The sequence below is a fragment of the Schistocerca serialis genome, chromosome 8, assembly GCF_023864345.2.
Source record: "Schistocerca serialis cubense isolate TAMUIC-IGC-003099 chromosome 8, iqSchSeri2.2, whole genome shotgun sequence".
Lineage (NCBI taxonomy): Eukaryota > Metazoa > Arthropoda > Insecta > Orthoptera > Acrididae > Schistocerca > Schistocerca serialis.
The window spans coordinates 50,395,187-50,414,389 of record NC_064645.1 but is presented as its reverse complement, the minus strand read 5'-3'; the positions used below and the strand labels follow the sequence as shown (position 1 = coordinate 50,414,389).

Here is a 19,203-nt window from a genome sequence, read left to right as displayed (position 1 = left end):
ACAACACAGTGCACAGTTTTCGTAAGGTTTCTTTTAGTGCTGTTAAAGCAATACTAAACATGATAGAGAAATTAATCATCAACGATATATGCGAATTCTCTGATGTTATCTATAACAGTCTGACAATGCACATGCAGTTTATTGATTACATGCATGTAGAAAACTTATTCTGAGTTAAAGCTGTCAAACAAGGTTTGAAGAAGAATAAAATGCCACTACCAGACGACAGCTAATGTAGAAAATACTTTTCAAACTATTTTCGCACGATGCGCTTTCCCCATACACAATACAAAAGCTTCGAGCGCATCTGCTGCCTGGCCGTCTATTAAACCTGAAAAGCACCTCTGGAAGTGAACTTCGGCATTCCACAGTGCTGTGAGATAATGCATATGGCCAGATCTAGACTTCTGAGAGACAGACAGTTACAGCATTTCTTTTGCACTGCACGATGGTTTCAACAAACAGATAGCGCAATAGAGTAGCTCAAATGGAAAGGAAGACTTCCTATTTAAATTTCTGCATCCTACACTGTTGGCAGTTCTGTGTAGGTGGCAGTTACGTGATTTTATTTCGGTGATTACAAAATAGAGTCGAATGTATCCACTGGGTAGCCGAGGCAGCTAGTTCATGGCGATTCGGTCAACCAAGTAAATGAACGTCTTGAACATCCTGCAAACCACTACAGGGAGCCTGTGTGTCAGAATTCTCATCTTGTGTGTCGCAACGGCGTGATGATAGGGCAATGAGTCGTAGAGAAGAGGGATTGGTGGTCTCTTCGACTGATGATAGTTTCATATGATGATGGTCTCGGTTCGATTCAAACTTGTGCCGATGTTTTTTGATAGGGAGAGGCAGATTCCATTCTCTTCTGGCTACGCTAAGTGAAGAAGGTATAATGGCATTGTGGTCTGAAAATCACATTAAACATGATATTCCTTCTCTACCAAGTAGACGTTAGGTGGAACCACAATAAAGCAAGGAGTGGCGACATTTAGAAACTCTATAACCAGCAACCTTTCTTATACTAGTTATTTATTTGTAGTGACGAAACAAACCCTGTGTATGGTCACAGGACACTTATTCCGTCTTTCATTTGAGCTTCTGCATGTCGATAAAATTGGTTCTGAACTGGCAATGCAACTCACACCGCCCTTAACGCGGAATTTGATTCCTTCGTGACGATACAGCTCGACTACAACTTGTTGTTTGTTCAAAACTGCAGATTCCTCAACATCTCCACATATTGCGCATGAATGGGTTGGAATCCTGGCCCAGCACTAAACTTTTCACTATGTACTATCAAGCTCTAGCATGAGAACACCTATCTGCTGGTGGATAACAATTTTTATTTTTAATGCATTTTCATTCGTTGTCAACACTAACAATATCTGATGTTTTTGACTCCCAGTGAGACACAGAACTATTTGCGAGATCACTGTAAGTTCAAGGATGTTATTCCGAGCTGCTGGTGGAGAAAAATTCGGTAGCTGACGTCTCTTTGTGTGTAGTCAACAACGATATGTGTGGGGTTCGATTCCTAGTCAGCACTGAAGTCTTTGTCATATTATTTCTAGTTCAAATATGCTCACATGTCGCTGCTGGTGTAACAAACCCATACTTAACGTTCCTTTTCTGTAGAATATAACAGCGATATGTGCCGGGTTGGAGTCCTGGGAAGGAAAAAATTAATGTTTCGTCGCATCATTTCAGTTAATACATCTAGCTACTGCCGAGAAAATCCGATATGTCAAACTTGATTGTGCTTCGATAACAATCCGATTAGGTTCTGGGTTTGCATTCCTGTCCAACACAAAGCATTACCTCACTGCATTTCAAGTAAGTTACTTCTGAAGAAGCAGTATTTAACATCTCTCGTAGTTCGTTAACAGGGACAATAGATGCTGGGTAGGAATTCGCGACCGTTAAAAATGTTTACGTTATGTGATTTAAAGTTGATATTTGCTAACTGATACTGTCTAAAATCGAGGTATATCACTCTCTGTATGCCTAGTCAGGAATGACTGTTAATTTCCGTCAGTCACGAAACCTTAGTTTGCATGACCTGGGTTTGAATCCATATGCAGCATGAGTCGGTTCATCGTGTCATTTGAAGTTCATACATATTCTCAACTAGCTGCTCGTGAATAACGTAAATTTTAATGACATTTTGTGTTAAATAACAAGTATGGTATGTTACTTTGAAGAGTAACTCATGAATATATTAGTGGTAAATTGTCTAGAGTTATTTACCTGTTAAGGCGACTTATGGATTGTGTTCCTGAAAAATATGTTAGAACATCCTATTTTTCATTCTTTCAGAGTATAATAACATATGGAATTATTTTGTGGGGGAACTCTAGCTGTGTACATGACATATTAATACTGCAAAAAAAAGCTATTAGGATAATTACTGGTTCTGCATATAAGGCACACTGTAAACCATTGTTCTGTGAACAGAAAATCATGACTGTTATAAACTTGTACATATACTATGTTCTAATTTATACGAAGAAGAAATTACCAGAAACAAAAACCAGAGAAAATGTACACAGCCACAATACAAGAAGGAATAGGTGCCTCTATATTCCTTACCACAGGTTGTCAAAGTCACTCAACAGCTACGAAATCATGGGGTACAAATTATTTAATAAACTTCCTCAATCTGTTCAAGAATTACCTGAACAATTATTCAAACTAACAATTCATGACTGGCTAGTCCTCCACCCATTCTATGACATAAGAGAATTTATCAACTGTAATATAATACTATAATGTTAACAAGAAACCTGTTGTTTCTTTCAAACTATTAATTGTATTTTAGTATGTATATGACGTTGTCTATTGCTGTAATGGACGAATGACAATAAAATTATTATTATTATTATTATTATCTTACTACGTGCATTACCTATCTGACGTAATAATGAGAGTGCTAACATTTCAGGTATGTCAGTTACTGCAATAAATGCGAGCTTACAAGCCTTAAGGACAGTCTTATCTGTGATGACGTGTTCCCTGATATTTTTAGTATCGTGGTATTACTTTACATTCTGAGTTATTCCGATACAGAGCAGTGTTTTCTAGTGGTAACTTGTTGGAACCATTTTCAATAGTCAAACGACTGTATGAAGGAGCGATTAGAGGACCTGCTAGACAGCTGCATTATGTGGGTTGCATGGGAATTAGGCGAAATGCAATCCAGGTCGTTCGGATACTTTTGAGCATGACTGTACTTCGTTAACTGTCCGATTAGGTGGTGGGTTCACATCCCTGTCACAAGCTTTATATGATGGCATTTCAATTTTAAACATGAGCATACCTTGTTCCTTGTGAATTACACCATATTAAACGTTGCTGGGAGTAGTTCCCAGGACGGTAACTGTTATGACAGGATTCCCAGTTCAGTACAAACGTTTTCGTCATTTATTTTCAGGATCTCAATTGATAACTGATACTGGTGCAAACGTCTATACTTCACGTCTCTTTATGCCTAGTGATCCGGTCTCAATAAGGCACAAACAAAGCTTAGCTTAGTTAGCAACGGCAATAGGTGCTGGGTTTGAATCCAGGTCCAGAACGACGACGTTGGTCATGTCATTTAAAGTTCAAATTTGTGTACACGTAGCTGTTGATGTGTTACAAGAACAATGATATTACTGGTGATTCGCTGTTAATGTTGAGATTTCCTTAGAGTGCTTGTTGCCGTTAATCGCGTTTTTCTACTGGTTCGTCCAATATCCAGTTTCCAGAGCCACTCGCCGTTGAGCGACCTTCAGCACGTGGATGGAAAACCTTTTAGAGAGCGAAAAACTTTTTCCAATTCCGTACAGCTTTGTAACTCCATATATTGTCTCAAGTATTTAATTTTGACTAAGGATTACTGTACGATATATGTCAAGTGTACATCTATGTCAGCTTTATAGGTCAAATTATGACAAACTCTACACTTACATTGTGTAAGATTGTTAGTATTTGTACCTTAACTTTACATCATTATTAACCAGTGTTTCATTTTGATTTACTCTCCTGTGGTCAAATAGCATACTGCCATGTATAGAAATTATTTCAAATTGTGTAACAGAGCATGGGATAAATTCCTAACAGCTCTTCATTCACTTTAACATTAAATTATCTAAACTATTACAAAATATTCTCCCACAATATAATCCTCAAAATTAGTATCACATAACCTTCAATCCATCACAAGAGTTTCAAACGTAACACATAAACAACTGTCTCCATAATGCTCTAAACCTCAATACATTCTTAATGCACATTATTAAATTTCATGACTACCCACTATATTTTTAACACACAACAACATACCTGGTCTTTCAAAGCACACTCTCATAATCTGACAAGTACATCCAGTTTTCTTTATCCATTAAATAATGTTCCATCAGACATAGCTTACAAATGACAAGGTTTTGTCTTCTTACACACAATCATTATTTGTATCTTATTACTTTAAAAGTGTGCACATCATTAACTTTGGTTTCTGTTAAGAGGCATTACTATGAAACTGTAGAATGGTTTGTAGTCTGACACACGGATCTCATACCAAATTTAATGAATGGGTATATTAGAGAACAAAGAGAAATTAGTACACACATAATTCACATCAACACAAAATCTACTTCATACTTTTAGCTGACATAGTAACACACTTTGACAGGAAGTTTTGCTTGAATGATAAAACAATAAAGTGATATAGCTGGGCCAGTCAACTAGTTCTTTACAAGCAGCATTTTACTTGTTAATGACTATTTTATGGGTCGTGTTTGTAGAGTTTTAACTCTGTAACATTGCGCAGTCCAAATAACTTCATGGATTTTGGGTAGATTAATCTATAGGCATTAGGGTGCGGGTTTCCCTTGATTTCAAAGGGGGCTATATAGATGACAAAAAATTTCTTTATTTATGAATTTATCAATTTAGATTTTTCCTGTGTTTTTACTAAAACTAGATATCCTGTCCTGAACTGTACTCCTTTACATCTTGCATCATGTCACCATTTTCTTACCTCTCCTTGTCTTTTCATAGTGTTCCTAACAGCTGCCTCTCTTTCCTGGGGTGTCATAGTTTGACAAGGTGGGAAATCAACATTCTCAGAAATCAAATTTGCAGGTCATCTATTAAACATTACTTCATAAGGTGAAAAACCAGTGGATGAATGCTGTAGGCTGTTCATTATATCCTCGAAGTCAGTAACATTTTCACTCCAATTAACATGATCTTTACTATAATATGTTCTGCAAAGCCTTCCAATTTCCCTCATGTACCTTTCTGCTGGGTTACTTGACAGGTGACAAACTGAAATCAAAATATGTTTTATTCCTGTATCTTCAATAAAATTTTTCCATAATTTAGATGTAAACTGTGACCCATTATCAGACATGATGGCCTGGGATATACCAACATTTGTGAAATAATGATTAGTCAGCTTGATGATAATTTGTTTACTGGTTGCTCTCTTTAATGGATACAATTTTATAAATTTAGAGAAAACATCAACTATGACGAAGATGTAACTGTACCCTCCTCTTAATCTTGGTAGTGGTCCATATAGATCAATTGCTGTCAATTCAAGGTTTTTACTGGGAAAAATGTTTTGCATCAATCCTTTAGATGTTTGGTTACTCACTTTTACTCTCTGACAACGATCACAAGTTTCAAGTTTTTTCTTCGCTCTCCTACAGATATTATAGAAGTATACATTTTCCTGTATCTTCTGTATGTATTTTGTTGCTCCACAGTGTCCGAAGTTTACATGTATGTAACTGATTAACGTGTCAATACATTGCTCAGACCAGCATAGTTTCCAATTGTCTAAGTCAGGTCTAGGTCTCCTAAACAAAATCTCTTTTTGTACTTTATAATACTGATCTACCTTTTCTCCTCCCTTTTTCCCTATATAACTTTTAACCAACTTCAAATTTTCATCATGGTTTTGGTTTCTACGAATATCATTACAGATTTTTAGTATTTCAGCTTCATCTTTTACACCCTTTAAGTACATAAGTTTGAACTCTTTCTCCTCTTTTCCATAAGCATTTTCAACATCTGCACTTACTGGTAGTCTGGAAAGGGCATCTGCAATGATATTATGTTTACCCTGAATAAATTTGATCTCATAGTCAAACTGTTAAAGGAATAAAACCTACCTTGCTATACAGTCATGATAGAGTCTGCACTCCTGAATGTAGGATAGAGTTTTATGGTCAGAGAAGACAATTACCTTGTGCCATAACAGATAACTTTTTAACTTATTGAATGCCCAGTGGATGGCAAGTAGTTCCTTCTCTGTGACTGTATATGATTTTTCATACTTTTGTAAAGCACAGCTAGGAAAACCAATAGAATGGTGTTCTAATTTTCCTTCTACATCTATGTTTTGAAACGAGTGTGCCCCTAAACCTGTCTCACTACTATCTGCCATTATACAGAATGGTAACGACATAACAGGTCTATACAACATCTGACTTTGGGACAGTTGTTGTTTTATTTCCACAAATGCATCCTGACATTCTTGTGTCCAATTCCAAACAGTATTCTTTTTTAGTAAGTTACATAAGCAGTTTGCATGCAAAGCTTGGGTACTAAGAAATTTTCTATAGAATCCAGTGTGACCAAAAAAGGACTTGAGATGTTTTTTGTTCTTGGGAGTAGGAAGTTTACAAGGGCCTCAAGTTTATCCTTATCAGGTAAGATTCCCTTTTCTGAGATATTATGCCCCAAAAATTTTAGTTCATTAACTCCAAAACATTTTTCCAATTTTACAGTCATTCCCCCTTCCCTCAATTTTGAACACACTTGTCTCAGAAGGTTTAGATGATCTTCCCAGGTTTTTCCAGCTACAAGAATGTCATCTACATATACTATGAATTTTGAAGACAATTCATCACCTAATACAAAATCAAATGCTCTGATAAATTCAGCCACAGATACATTCAATCCAAAAGGGACAACACAATATTGGTAACTTTTGCCACCATACAAAAAGGCAGTATACTTCCTAGAATCAAGTTCAAGTGATATTTGGTGAAAACCAGATGTCAAGTCTAGGCTACTCATAAATTTTACATTATCAGATTTGTGCAGAAGTTCATCCATATTGTCAGGATGGTCATTTTATCTAATCAAAACTTATTAAGGTGCCTAGAATCAAGTACAAGTCTAACCCCACCATTTCTCTTAGATACAACTGCTAATGGGTTGTTGTATGCGCTTCTACTTCTTTCTATAATCCCCCAAGTTTCCATTTTTTGGATTCCCTTTCTCCATCTTTTTTCCTGGAGAATGGAATGCCATATGGTTTTAGGAAGAAAGGATGATGATCTCTGAGTTGAAGTCTGCACTGATAGTCTTTTACCTTCCCTGGTCTCTCACTAAATGTATCCTGAAATTCCCATAACACTTCTCTTAACTGATGTTTCTGACTTTGGATTAGATTTACAGCTTCCTTCAATTTGACTTCGACTAATTCTTCGAAATTTTGTTCATTTATAAGATCAAAGGATATATTACCACTTATGGCTTGATTATCTACCTCGCTTACAACAGCTTTGATATGGTTACAAGAATTACTACAGTTAAGGATGAACATTTCTGTTTTCAGAATACTATTTTCCTCAGGTTCAGTGATTATAACACTCTTATCTTCCCAAGAGGAACTTACACCCACTTTTAAGACCCAATCCAAGCCAAAAATAATATTTTCTTCTAACCTTGGGACCACAAGGCAACCCTGCTCAAATTCCACATTTTCAATTTCAAATGTTAACAACACTTGACTCTTTACTACCTTACTTTGCTTACCAGTGGCACCTCTGATTTTTACCCCTACAACCGGCATTTCTACAAAGTTCTTACCATCCCTAATTTTATCTCTAATTTTTTCTGATATTGCACATATGGGGCTTCCTGTATCAATGAGACAATGTCCTTCCCACTGATTTACTCTTATTTTAATGTATGGACAGCCTAATTCCTTTTCATCTACCTTCCCTTTGGGGACTTCATATAATAAATCTTTTTCAATTTCCTTATAATTTCCATCTACTTCCTCCCTTTCAGTCTTCATCAAGTTTACCTGAGTTTCAGATTCTAAGTTATTAGTATCAAGTTTACACTTTGGCTGCACGCAAAATAACTCACTACTGTTTATGTACCTTTCATTCAGACTCTTTCTTTTACTCTGCCACCAGCGTGGGCATAAAATTCTACTAATTGTACATAGATTATACCAAAACACTTTGCTACTACAACTCTCATTATACTGGTTCCACAGGGTTTCTAAAAATTGGCTTCCTTTACTTTCAATAATATCATGCAAATCTAATTCTTTCACAATATTTTCACTTTTGTTATCACCACTTTGATTAACCATGAACTGATCAGGACAGACATGTAACAATTGATTCTTACCATATTCCTTTGCTTCGTCACCACAACTATCATTAAGTTTCAACACTTCATTATTTATTTCAATAAAAACATTGTACTCACCTTCTAGTTTACTTACCGTACTTTTCACATCAATAACACTAGCATCATCACTACTATGGTATACTTTACTGCCAGTTTCATCTATTTCTCTCTGTTTCTCACTTTCTGTGGTTGGTTCTTTTTCCTGTTGCTTTGGTTTATCATCATCTGACTCACTATTACCTTCTTGTGTGAACAAACCCCCCAATTCTGAATTAAAACATTTATTACTCTCTTCATTATTAGCTTGCTATTCCCTTTTTGCCCAGCTATAAAAATCACTTAACATCTCCTCATCCAGAATTGAATCAGAACTTTGATCTCTCCTGTGCTTATTTTGTGGTGGTCTACTGTGCCACATAGCATCCCAAAATTTTTTATCAAAACTTATATAATTCACTTGATATTCCTGGTTTTTAACCTGTTTGCTAATGGAACAGTTATTTACACTATTTGGTTTTGTGTGAGTTAGTGGTCCTATTATGTTTAAAGCTGTTCACCCCAAAGCTGTGGACCCTCATTGAGGCGGTCCGGAGTTTTCCGGATGGCTACCTCTATTGTCACTCCTCCAATTTGTATTCATTCTGTTGTTACAGGGTGTTTCAAAAATGACCGGTATATTTGAAACGGCAAAAAAAACTAAACGAGCAGCGATAGAAATACACCGTTTGTTGCAATATGCTTGGGACAACAGTACATTTTCAGGCGGACAAACTTTCGAAATTACAGTAGTTACAATTTTCAACAACAGATGGCGCTGCAAGTGATGTGAAAGATATAGAAGACAACGCAGTCTGTGGGTGCGCCATTCTGTACGTCGTCTTTCTGCTGTAAGCGTGTGCTGTTCACAATGTGCAAGTGTGCTGTAGACAACATGGTTTATTCCTTAGAACAGAGGATTTTTCTGGTGTTGGAATTCCACCGCCTAGAACACAGTGTTATTGCAACAAGACGAAGTTTTCAACGGAGGTTTAATGTAACCAAAGGACCGAAAAGCGATACAATAAAGGATCTGTTTGAAAAATTTCAACGGACTGGGAACGTGACGGCTGAACGTGCTGGAAAGGTAGGGCGACCGCGTACGGCAACCACAGAGGGCAACGCGCAGCTAGTGCAGCAGGTGATCCAACAGCGGCCTCGGGTTTCCATTCGCCATGTTGCAGCTGCGGTCCAAATGACGCCAACGTCCACGTATCATCTCATGCGCCAGAGTTTACACCTCTATCCATACAAAATTCAAACGCGGCAACCCCTCAGCGCCGCTACCATTGCTGCACGAGAGACATTCGCTAACGATATAGTGCACAGGATTGATGACGGCGATATGCATGTGGGCAGCATTTGGTTTACTGACGAAGCTTATTTTTACCTGGACGGCTTCATCAATAAACAGAACTGGCGCATATGGGGAACCGAAAAGCCCCATGTTGCAGTCCCATCGTCCCTGCATCCTCAAAAAGTACTGGTCTGGGCCGCCATTTCTTCCAAAGGAATCATTGGCCCATTTTTCAGATCCGAAACGATTACTGCATCACGCTATCTGGACATTCTTCGTGAATTTGTGGCGGTACAAACTGCCTTAGACGACACTGCGAACACCTCGTGGTTTATGCAAGATGGTGCCCGGCCACATCGCACGGCCGACGTCTTTAATTTCCTGAATGAATATTTTGATGATCGTGTGATTGCTTTGGGCTATCCGAAACATACAGGAGACGGCGTGGATTGGCCTCCCTATTCGCCAGGCATGAACCCCTGTGACTTCTTTCTGTGGGGACTCTTGAAAGACCAGGTGTACCGCCAGAATCCAGAAACAATTGAACAGCTGAAGCAGTACATCTCATCTGCATGTGAAGCCATTCTGCCAGACACGTTGTCAAAGGTTTCGGGTAATTTCATTCAGAGACTACGCCATATTATGGCTACGCATGGTGGATATGTGGAAAATATCGTACTATAGAGTTTCCCAGACCGCAGCGCCATCTGTTGTTGAAAATTGTAACTACTGTAATTTCGAAAGTTTGTCTGCCTGAAAATGTACTGTTGTCCAAGCATTTTCGATTCTAGGAATTCATTATTTGAATTCATTGTCATTGTTAATTCGGACTGCATTTGTCCCATTCTGGCAAATAGTAACCTTACCTAGTCCTGTTGATCCGGTTTTCTTTCGGTTTGTGAGTCATCTGGATCGTCACTTACACCACACACGTTCGAGTCTAACATTTCTCCCACTTCCTTTTTAATTTCTTCTGAAAGTGTCATTATGACACCACGTGTTTGGACACAGTCTTGACGAAAAGTTTAAAACAAAGAAGAATTGTACTTATCTTTTCACACCACGACATCGATCACAGGTCCACCTCTCCGATAAGCCAGCACTTTTTTGGTTCTCACACTACTTTTTCTGGTCCAGGAAACGTGTAAAATGTTATTCATGTTTTACGAATTATAAAATTTATACTGTTCTGCAAACAAAGCACAATAAGTCTCATCGCACTTAACTGTAATATTCTGGACGAGCCCCCAAGTTCAACAGACCTCTTCCTAAGATTTCGACAGTCTATAAGTTGTCCTACTCCTTTGTCCACATGGTGACTTCAGGAACTACAGGAGACTGATATTTATAGTCCGAGATCGTTAATAAGTACGAACAGTTTGGTACTTAACTCATATCGATGGCTGCGTTGTTGTCTTCGTGAAGTCTAGAGATGATTCCACTACGAAGTTCCCGCCGTTTTCTTTGTGTTTGGATGAGACTAACTGGTTTGTAGGGCGACGTGGTATTTTGATTTTTAGAGAGCAAGCGTTACATTAGTTTTGCACATCACTATTTAATGCATTTATTCACATTTAACACTTCTACACTAATACGAAATAAGACATTGTTTTCCACCACATCCACCTCCTCCAAACCACGCTCCAGATCAAAAAATCCACCTCTTCCAAAGATCCACCTTCTTCCCGCATGAGCAAAGATAACAGTCTCTTGGTTGTTAAACTCGCAGTCAAAGGCTATATTTACATAAAACATTACACGTAAAGAAATTACTGACATACATGATTTTACGTTCTGTTATAATTCCAAACATGGATTGATGACTGTTTAGTACGCCCATTCAGTGTTAATTCTTGAACACATAAATCATCAAAGTATACCAGACAGCGCTCCACATATTTCTATCACCGAGAGCATAGTGTTTAATTTACAATCTAGCTCTCTGTGTATTGGTGTCACAGAGCATTCTCGCTGTCTTAGGGTAAAATTAGAGTGTGAAAGACCCTCCTCACACTGTCACTGACCAACCAGCCCTGCAGCACCGTTAGCGAATTAATCTGCAACCGACCAGAAGAAGATGGCTACACTCCACTTCTCGTGAATGAATTGAGCTTTCCGAGTCCTAACCCGTCCGAGTGCATGAGATTTTTCGAGATGTGACCATGTCGAGGAGCTTCGCACTCCTTATCGATGAGGTTCTGTGATGTAATAGCGGACAGTTAAGAAGAACAAGAATTGAATGATTTTTATAGGCGATGGGGCTCCAGACGACTGGAGTTCGACGCATTTTTACGTAAATCAACCAGAGTTGATCTAGAGTCTAAGATTGGTACCTGGAAGGTACTGATAAGAGAGAGCATACACACACGCACTCCTAAGGCTACAACGTTCTGCACTTAAAACGGACCTATGTTTGATCACCTGTGTTTCCGAGCTATCAGACGTATGGAATGTAGCGTTGTTAACATTCCTTTGTGAGAAATATATTTCAGGCGCATGACATACATACTCCTTCCCGGTTTCTCAACGAAAAACTATGTTATCGAACCGTAAAACACTGGCCCTGCGTGATACGAGCACAATAATATAGCTTTCCGGAGATGTATAGTGTTCACTATTCACATCCGAACACAGTTCAGAGATTATACTATGCCTGCATCAGACCTATATAAAATGACCGTTAGTAGCAGGGTATACATCCTACAAGGAAACAAATAAACGCATAGCAGCAGTGTCCGACATGTGAAAATTATAACTCACACAATCACTAACTCTGTAAACAGGACATCTGTCAGGCAAATGTGTACACAGGGATTGCAACGCCTCGCTGGCTCCTATCGCGTCGCCTCACAAGCTCCTATCGCTAACTTGGTTATGATGCTGAAGTCTCGATTTTACAACCAAGATGCGGCAGGCGGGGGGGGGGGGGGGGGGGGGGGGGGGGGAGTGAAACTCATAAATCAAAGTTCGTTTAGAGTACTGTGTCAACTTTCATCATACATGAGATGGAAGTCCTCTGATGACTGACAGGTTTAAAGTTAACGATCAAAAGTAGACAATTCTTTAAACCACATACACAACACATGGCTGTATACGAGTAGAACGCAGGCTATGTCATGTGACTGATGCATCCGGACAGAACACTGGGAAAAATTGACCTGCAGCAAGTTCTTCTCTAGAATGAATCAGTCCACCATTATATTGTACCTTGTTACAGCTCTATCTCAATGAATCAACCCATCAATTATGTCTCTCTTTTTAAAACATAGTGGTAGTAGCACTCGCAGGAAGAAATGTAAGAGACATGCACACCCATCGTTGATTTCCGGTCACTATTATTTCCTATCATAGGTAATCATCTATTGATGAAGTATTATACTTAATACTAGGGGATGAGAGATATTTTCGCATTTGAGCATCAGGTTTATAAAGTATGTGTTTGTGGAACGGAAATAACTGTGTCCAGTCATAAGGTGGTATGGATTTGACTTGGAGTACTGTGATAGCAAAGGGAAGAGTACATCAAGTCATAAGAAAGGTAGTGATATTTGTATTAACAGAGCCACTGCCGACAGCCGGGTGTATTTGCGATACTTGGCTCATTGTCTAATGCCATTCAATTGAGACCGTGAGCATAATATTTAATTGTAACTATAATGGTAAAAGATATATGTGACCGGTTTTCTGGAATAATTCCTTGTATGAATGACCTGTGGTGGGAATGTTTCCCGTTTCCCGTTAATAGCATCAGCTCTCCGAATGCAGAGGCCTGTTGGAGTGTAGGAATGTATGTTAAGTTAACATTGCCGTCCTCTAGAGGACCGAATAGCGAACTAATACTTAGTATGTGTTGGGCGGCTTTAGTGATCAAGTAGAAATTTGAGAAGATTGTGTATGCAAGTGCGTTTGTGCTGGATTGTTATTCCCTCCCATGTAAATTGTTCGGTTGACTGCTTTCTGCACATTTCGCGCCTTTATTTAGTTGAGAGAAGATCGATTGTGTTATGTGCATGTGGTATGGCGAAGATAGGTTTGCCTGTTCTCTAGACATGGGAAAGACTTTTCCAATGCTCCTAAGTATGGTTCTCTGTACGTTTAACATACGTAACTGTCAACAGTCTTGAGATCTGTCAGACATATTGGTCCCCTTATTTCGTGTATCACAATCCAACAACTCAGTGTTGTTCGGATATAGCGTGCATACTCGACCTAGTGCGCAAGTTTTCATGATTCCTGGGTGATCTTCTAAAGGAATTTTCTTTTCGTCATTGAAAGATTTTTCTCGTTGTGTTCCACGTATAACAGGTAGGATCGTTGACATATAGTAATGTTTTCGCGAATGGATCCGTTTGGCACAGTTGGTAAAAAACTGTAAATGCTGTGTTCTGAAGAGGTCTGCTTGCAATTTTGCTGGCGGTGTCTTTTGCGAAGTAAACTCTCTGTCTATTCCCCAAATATACTGCTAGGTGTTGGTTCACGTTCGTGTATGGGAAAACGGAAAATCCTCCAAGGTGTTTCTTTACTGTTGACGGATCTTCCTATTTGGTACATGAGGATCTCTTCGTCTCTGTTTCGTTGATCGCTGTTTTTGGCTATTTGAAATACTGCATGTCAATGCCTTTGTTTACATACTTGATGAACTACACTGAACTGGAGTATTCTACATTTATGTGTGCTTGGAATATATTGGAAAGTAGTGTGTTATATGGTACTACCCATTGATTATTTATTTCCAGTTCGTGGCTGCTTCGTATTCGTATTTTTGTTGTGAGGCCACCGTTTTTGGGTGACCATCTTCTATATTTGGGATACCCATCAACTCCGCTTTATGCGTCTCCAAGTAAGGTTTTGGGTACTTTTTTTGCACAATTTCCGTCATTCATACATGGCGAATTGGGTTTAATGGCCCTCATGGTCCGTGAATCTTGGTTTTCACTACTATGTCGTACAGTTCCGGACCTTCATGTGAGTTTGGAAATTCAGCTTGGATGATTTTATCAATATTCGTCGGATTCTGTCTTGTAGCCATATGTGATTCTGTGAGTCAGACAGTCCTCGTTTTTGTCATTGATTGTGTACTTCCAGCATCTGACGGTTCCAAAGATGTTGTATTTTGTGATGACTTGAATAAATCTCATTTGTTTTTGTTGGAAAACTCCATCTATTGTGGTGTGTCGATGGATTGGGGCTTGCCCATATCTTAGCTGTTCTTTGATTACTGACCACGACGAGTTGCATGTGAATGTTACGAAGAGGTAAGGTCGTTCATATTTTCTTATGTAGGTCATAACATCTTGAATATATTCGTGCATGTTTCTCGGACTTCCTATATACGATGAGAGTAAGAATACTGTTCCGGCGTAACATCAAACGCCGGCACGTCGGCCTGGATCGTCATAGCAGAGAAGGCTGTGAGATGACGTCAGACAATCGCGCAAAAATCGTTTGATATAAGTTAGAAAGTTGTTGAGCTACCCCAGCATTTCCGTACATGAGTGTAGAACACTGCAGGGAATCAGCTAGAAGGCTGGTCATTGTTGAGTGGAAACGTGTCAACGGTCGCTAAGACGGCGGGCACGTTCTAGTTCAGCTCTTTATCTCTGTTAGCTGATGAACAGACCACTTTATTCAGACGGTGATTTATTAAACAAGGAAATAGTTCTATGGTGACTACGACACAGTCATCATTCAGACTTCGTATTTTAAAAAATATGTGCTACCAGATGCTGGGGTGGTGACACCGAAATGCAGTCTATTCAGAATCAAAGAAAGAACTAGAGGACTTAAATAAGTAATTTAACATTTTTTTCTGAAAGTACGATGGGCGCTTGATACGTAATACAACATATTTCTTTCCTCAACCAATTTTGTTTGAAAAAATGCGGAATCTGTTGTGTGACGTAGTGGAATATTCCCGCTTTAGGCCTTATTGTTTCATGAAGTTCCAATAGGTGGCGGTGCTAAATGTAGCCTTCAAAATGGCGTCTATAACGGAGGTTCGTGCCAAGAAGAGAGCTGTCATTGAGTTTCTTTTGGCAGGAATCCAGAGCAACGCAGATATACGGAGGTGGCTGCAGAACGTCTACAGAGACCTACCAGTGAGCAAAAGCACGGTGAGTCCTTGAAGCCGAGCACCTGTCGTCATCGCAACGAGGTCTTGCAAACCTGTCCGAGCTGCGTGCGAGACGGCAGCATACAGCTGTGACTCCTGGTGAGTGTTCCTCGCCACATAAACGCAAACGAACTTCTCCTTCTCCATGACAGCGCAAGGCCTCACGTAAGCCTGCGCCCCGAGAGGAGCTCGCAAAACTTCACTGAACTGCTGTTCCTCATCCACCGCACAGCTCGTATCTCGCACCTTCCCACTTCCGTTTGTCTGGCTCGATGAAGGATGCACTCTGCAGGAAGCAATAAGTGGATGACGGAAAGGATACTGGTGCAGCAAGGTGTTGGCTCCGAGGTCGTCTAGTGGAATGATATCACGCCGGCATACAGTCCCTCCCAGCATGGTTACGTAACGACGTCGCACTGAATGTAAGTTATGCTGGAAAACAGAGTTTTGGAGCCAGAAGAGTAGGGAATAATACGGCGTATTGGAATCATGAATAAAAACAACCTGATTTCAGAAAAAAATAATTATATTGCATTACTTATTGAACGCCTCTCGCATTTCTCTCGACATCTCTTTGCCAAAAATGAGTGTTGTAACTAGAAAAACCCTTCGAGCAGTATCCAAATAAATGACTATATTTTTATGCAAGACAACAGGAACCAGTGTGTAGACCTACACCTGCGCTCTAGGAATCGCTCTGAATCGTGCGGCTAAGGGTACTTCCAGCGTTTCATTTGTTCCATCCAGAGGTGGAGTGCAAGGCCAATGGCTGACTGCGCGCCTCCGTGCGATCTGCTGTCTAGCTGACACTGTCTGTGCTGCTCCTGTAATGTCGATACGTTGGAAGGGCCCTGAAAGGGGTCTCTTGGAGGTCTCTGGAGAGTTTCTCTCGGCGTGTACAGCGCCATTCTTCCAGTCTCTGTCAGTGAAAATTTTTCAACGTTTCTTTGATATTCTGTCTCCAGTCAAACATTTGGGACCATACGCACCACCCTTCTTCCCATACGCCTGGTTAGCTGTCTTAATCCGATTTAGTGTGCATAGCTTATACCTGAGAAGTACTTAAGTACGAGGCCACAGAAGTGTTCTCTATGCAATCTCGTATGTAGGCAATCTGCAGTTTCTTATCAACTGATCGCTGCCTATCGTTGGTTCTACGTAAAACACAACCCATGCGGTCTTTCCGCTTCATATTCCTACATATAGCCTGCGCGAAAACTATTTTTGTCCACTCTCATCAAATGCATAGCTGCATCGTCAATCGAAAATGGGACAACGTCGCTTTTGTACAGTGCCCGATCTGACAACATGTCTCGAACGGTCGTGTGAAACTCAGTGTCGTTTTACTCGTATATAGCAAGAAGCGTCCTCGGCTCGGGAAACTCCCCGCCGCATTGACGCACACCACACAGACGTTATTCGAAGCACGAACCGCTATCGTGAGACACAAAACAATGATTTTTCTCTAAATCGTTGTTTTTCAATCTTTCTGAGTACCCGTTCCCTTGACTACTAAAAAAGTTCTGTGACACCTCTAGAACCCCCCAGAACCGTGATAAAACTATGTCAGTCATTTCGAAGGCAACGTATTTAATTTTCTCTGTATTGATACTATACCGATCGAGAAATGAAGAGCACTGTGTAAGGAAGTCGCAACGATCCGTCGCCAGTGACGCATTCTTTGCCGCGGCAGAGGCGTTGGGTAGGGCTGTTGATAAAATATCGATAATATTCAAAAGATGTCGATATATATCTGCGGTACCATTCCTCGCAATATATCGATATCAAAACGGCAATATCGAGGGCAGCTATTTTTATTTTATATGATATTTTTTTCACACTTCGGTAAATATTTGAAGCTGTTCTTTTGAACTTGTAGTGCAACATAATTTTACTTTGACTGTGTGAATGAGTCTTCCTACTTTTTGAGCTTTCATGACATCCAATCTTTCTCTTCGACTGTGTGTACGAGGTATATGTGGCGTTCCACAAACTCTGATCTATTTTGCAGATGTGACTGAGACTGCTTATTTAATATCATTTGTGCAGAATATTTCCAGCTGATCTAAGAGAATTTACTGACTAACAGTATCAAAAGCCTTAGAACGATCTAAATTATCTCCTACAACACTATTCTTCTGTTAAGTTTCTAATTGTTTGATCTGTGTAATCCATTATTGCTGTTCAAAAGCCATTGATTGCTTTTCAGTAGCTTGTGGCTATTGAAGGACTTGTTGATTTGTTGTTTTGTTAATCTCTCAAATACTTTTATTAAAGTACTTAAATTATTAAAAAACACAATAAAAACAGTCTAGATTGCATTTTTATGCGGTTTATTACATTTTTTGATAGAATTTTAAGACCACTGATGTTTCAAAAAAAATTTATTCCTATTACTCTACAACTTTTCAATGAAGGTATTGTTTTCAGAATTTCTAATCTGTGGGGGAATATTACCACAGTGAATGATAAATTAGCAATGTGAGCCAAGGGCTTTGCAACATGTGAAGCAGTATGAATTGTACTTCATCTACATCTGCTGACATTTTGACACCTTTGTAGTGGCATGGCTGAAAGTGGTGTCACTCAAGTGGTACCACAGGAATCAGCATGTTCCCATATGCAGCCTCAGTGACATCACATCGAAACCTGGCATGTTTCAGTAAAGATCGATTCACACTATATTTGACATCAACATCTCATCATGGACAGGCAACACCATGTCAGCTCTGCTACCTATTTAGACTACACCGTCATAACCTGGTAGAAAGAGTTGCCACTTTGCAATTTGTCCATATTCAGCTCCTTCATTACTCGAAACTGTTAGTATAGCCATTTCTCCAAATGTCGAAATTTACCACATAAAATCTAGCAATGATTGGATTAATTTCAAATGGAGGAAGAGGGAACTATAGTCAATCCAAAAAAACTATGAATGTGAAAGATCTTGCTGAAGAATACCACACATTATTTGAGGAATTAGAGGAACATAAAATTTTCTGGATTGAGAAGCTGCATATTGAGATACTTCCCCATTTTTAAGTAAATACTCCATTAAGTCACTCATGTCTGTTTTTCATGATGTAACGTGATGGGAATGTTCACAGTGGTGGCAGAACAGACTGATGTTTGGGAGTATTTTGCGGTTGGTTTTCTCCTACATTTTCCAATAACTCTTCACTGACAGTCTTGTTTCATAAATTTACCATCATTAGAGTCTTCACGTTTTTTCTGGGTCTGATTTGTCGCTATGGGTTTCTCCTTATTTAAAGAAGAGGAGAACAAAGGAGGTGCACTCTTCATATTTGCATTGTTTCTTTGTGTTTAC

The 19,203-nt window shown here is 39.3% G+C and overlaps 1 protein-coding gene across 1 annotated transcript in view; it reads left to right on the top strand.

Annotated features, from left to right (window-relative positions):
- LOC126416625 (cytochrome P450 4C1-like) overlaps positions 1-16,173 on the top strand; it is a 267,648-nt gene extending 251,475 nt beyond the window's left edge. Inside the window, exon 6 of the mRNA XM_050084382.1 lies at positions 15,803-16,173. Coding sequence (XP_049940339.1) covers positions 15,803-15,865 — 63 coding nt within the window. The 3' untranslated portion in view covers positions 15,866-16,173. The remainder of the gene's footprint in view (positions 1-15,802) is intronic.
- The last annotated feature ends 3,030 nt before the right edge of the window (positions 16,174-19,203 follow it).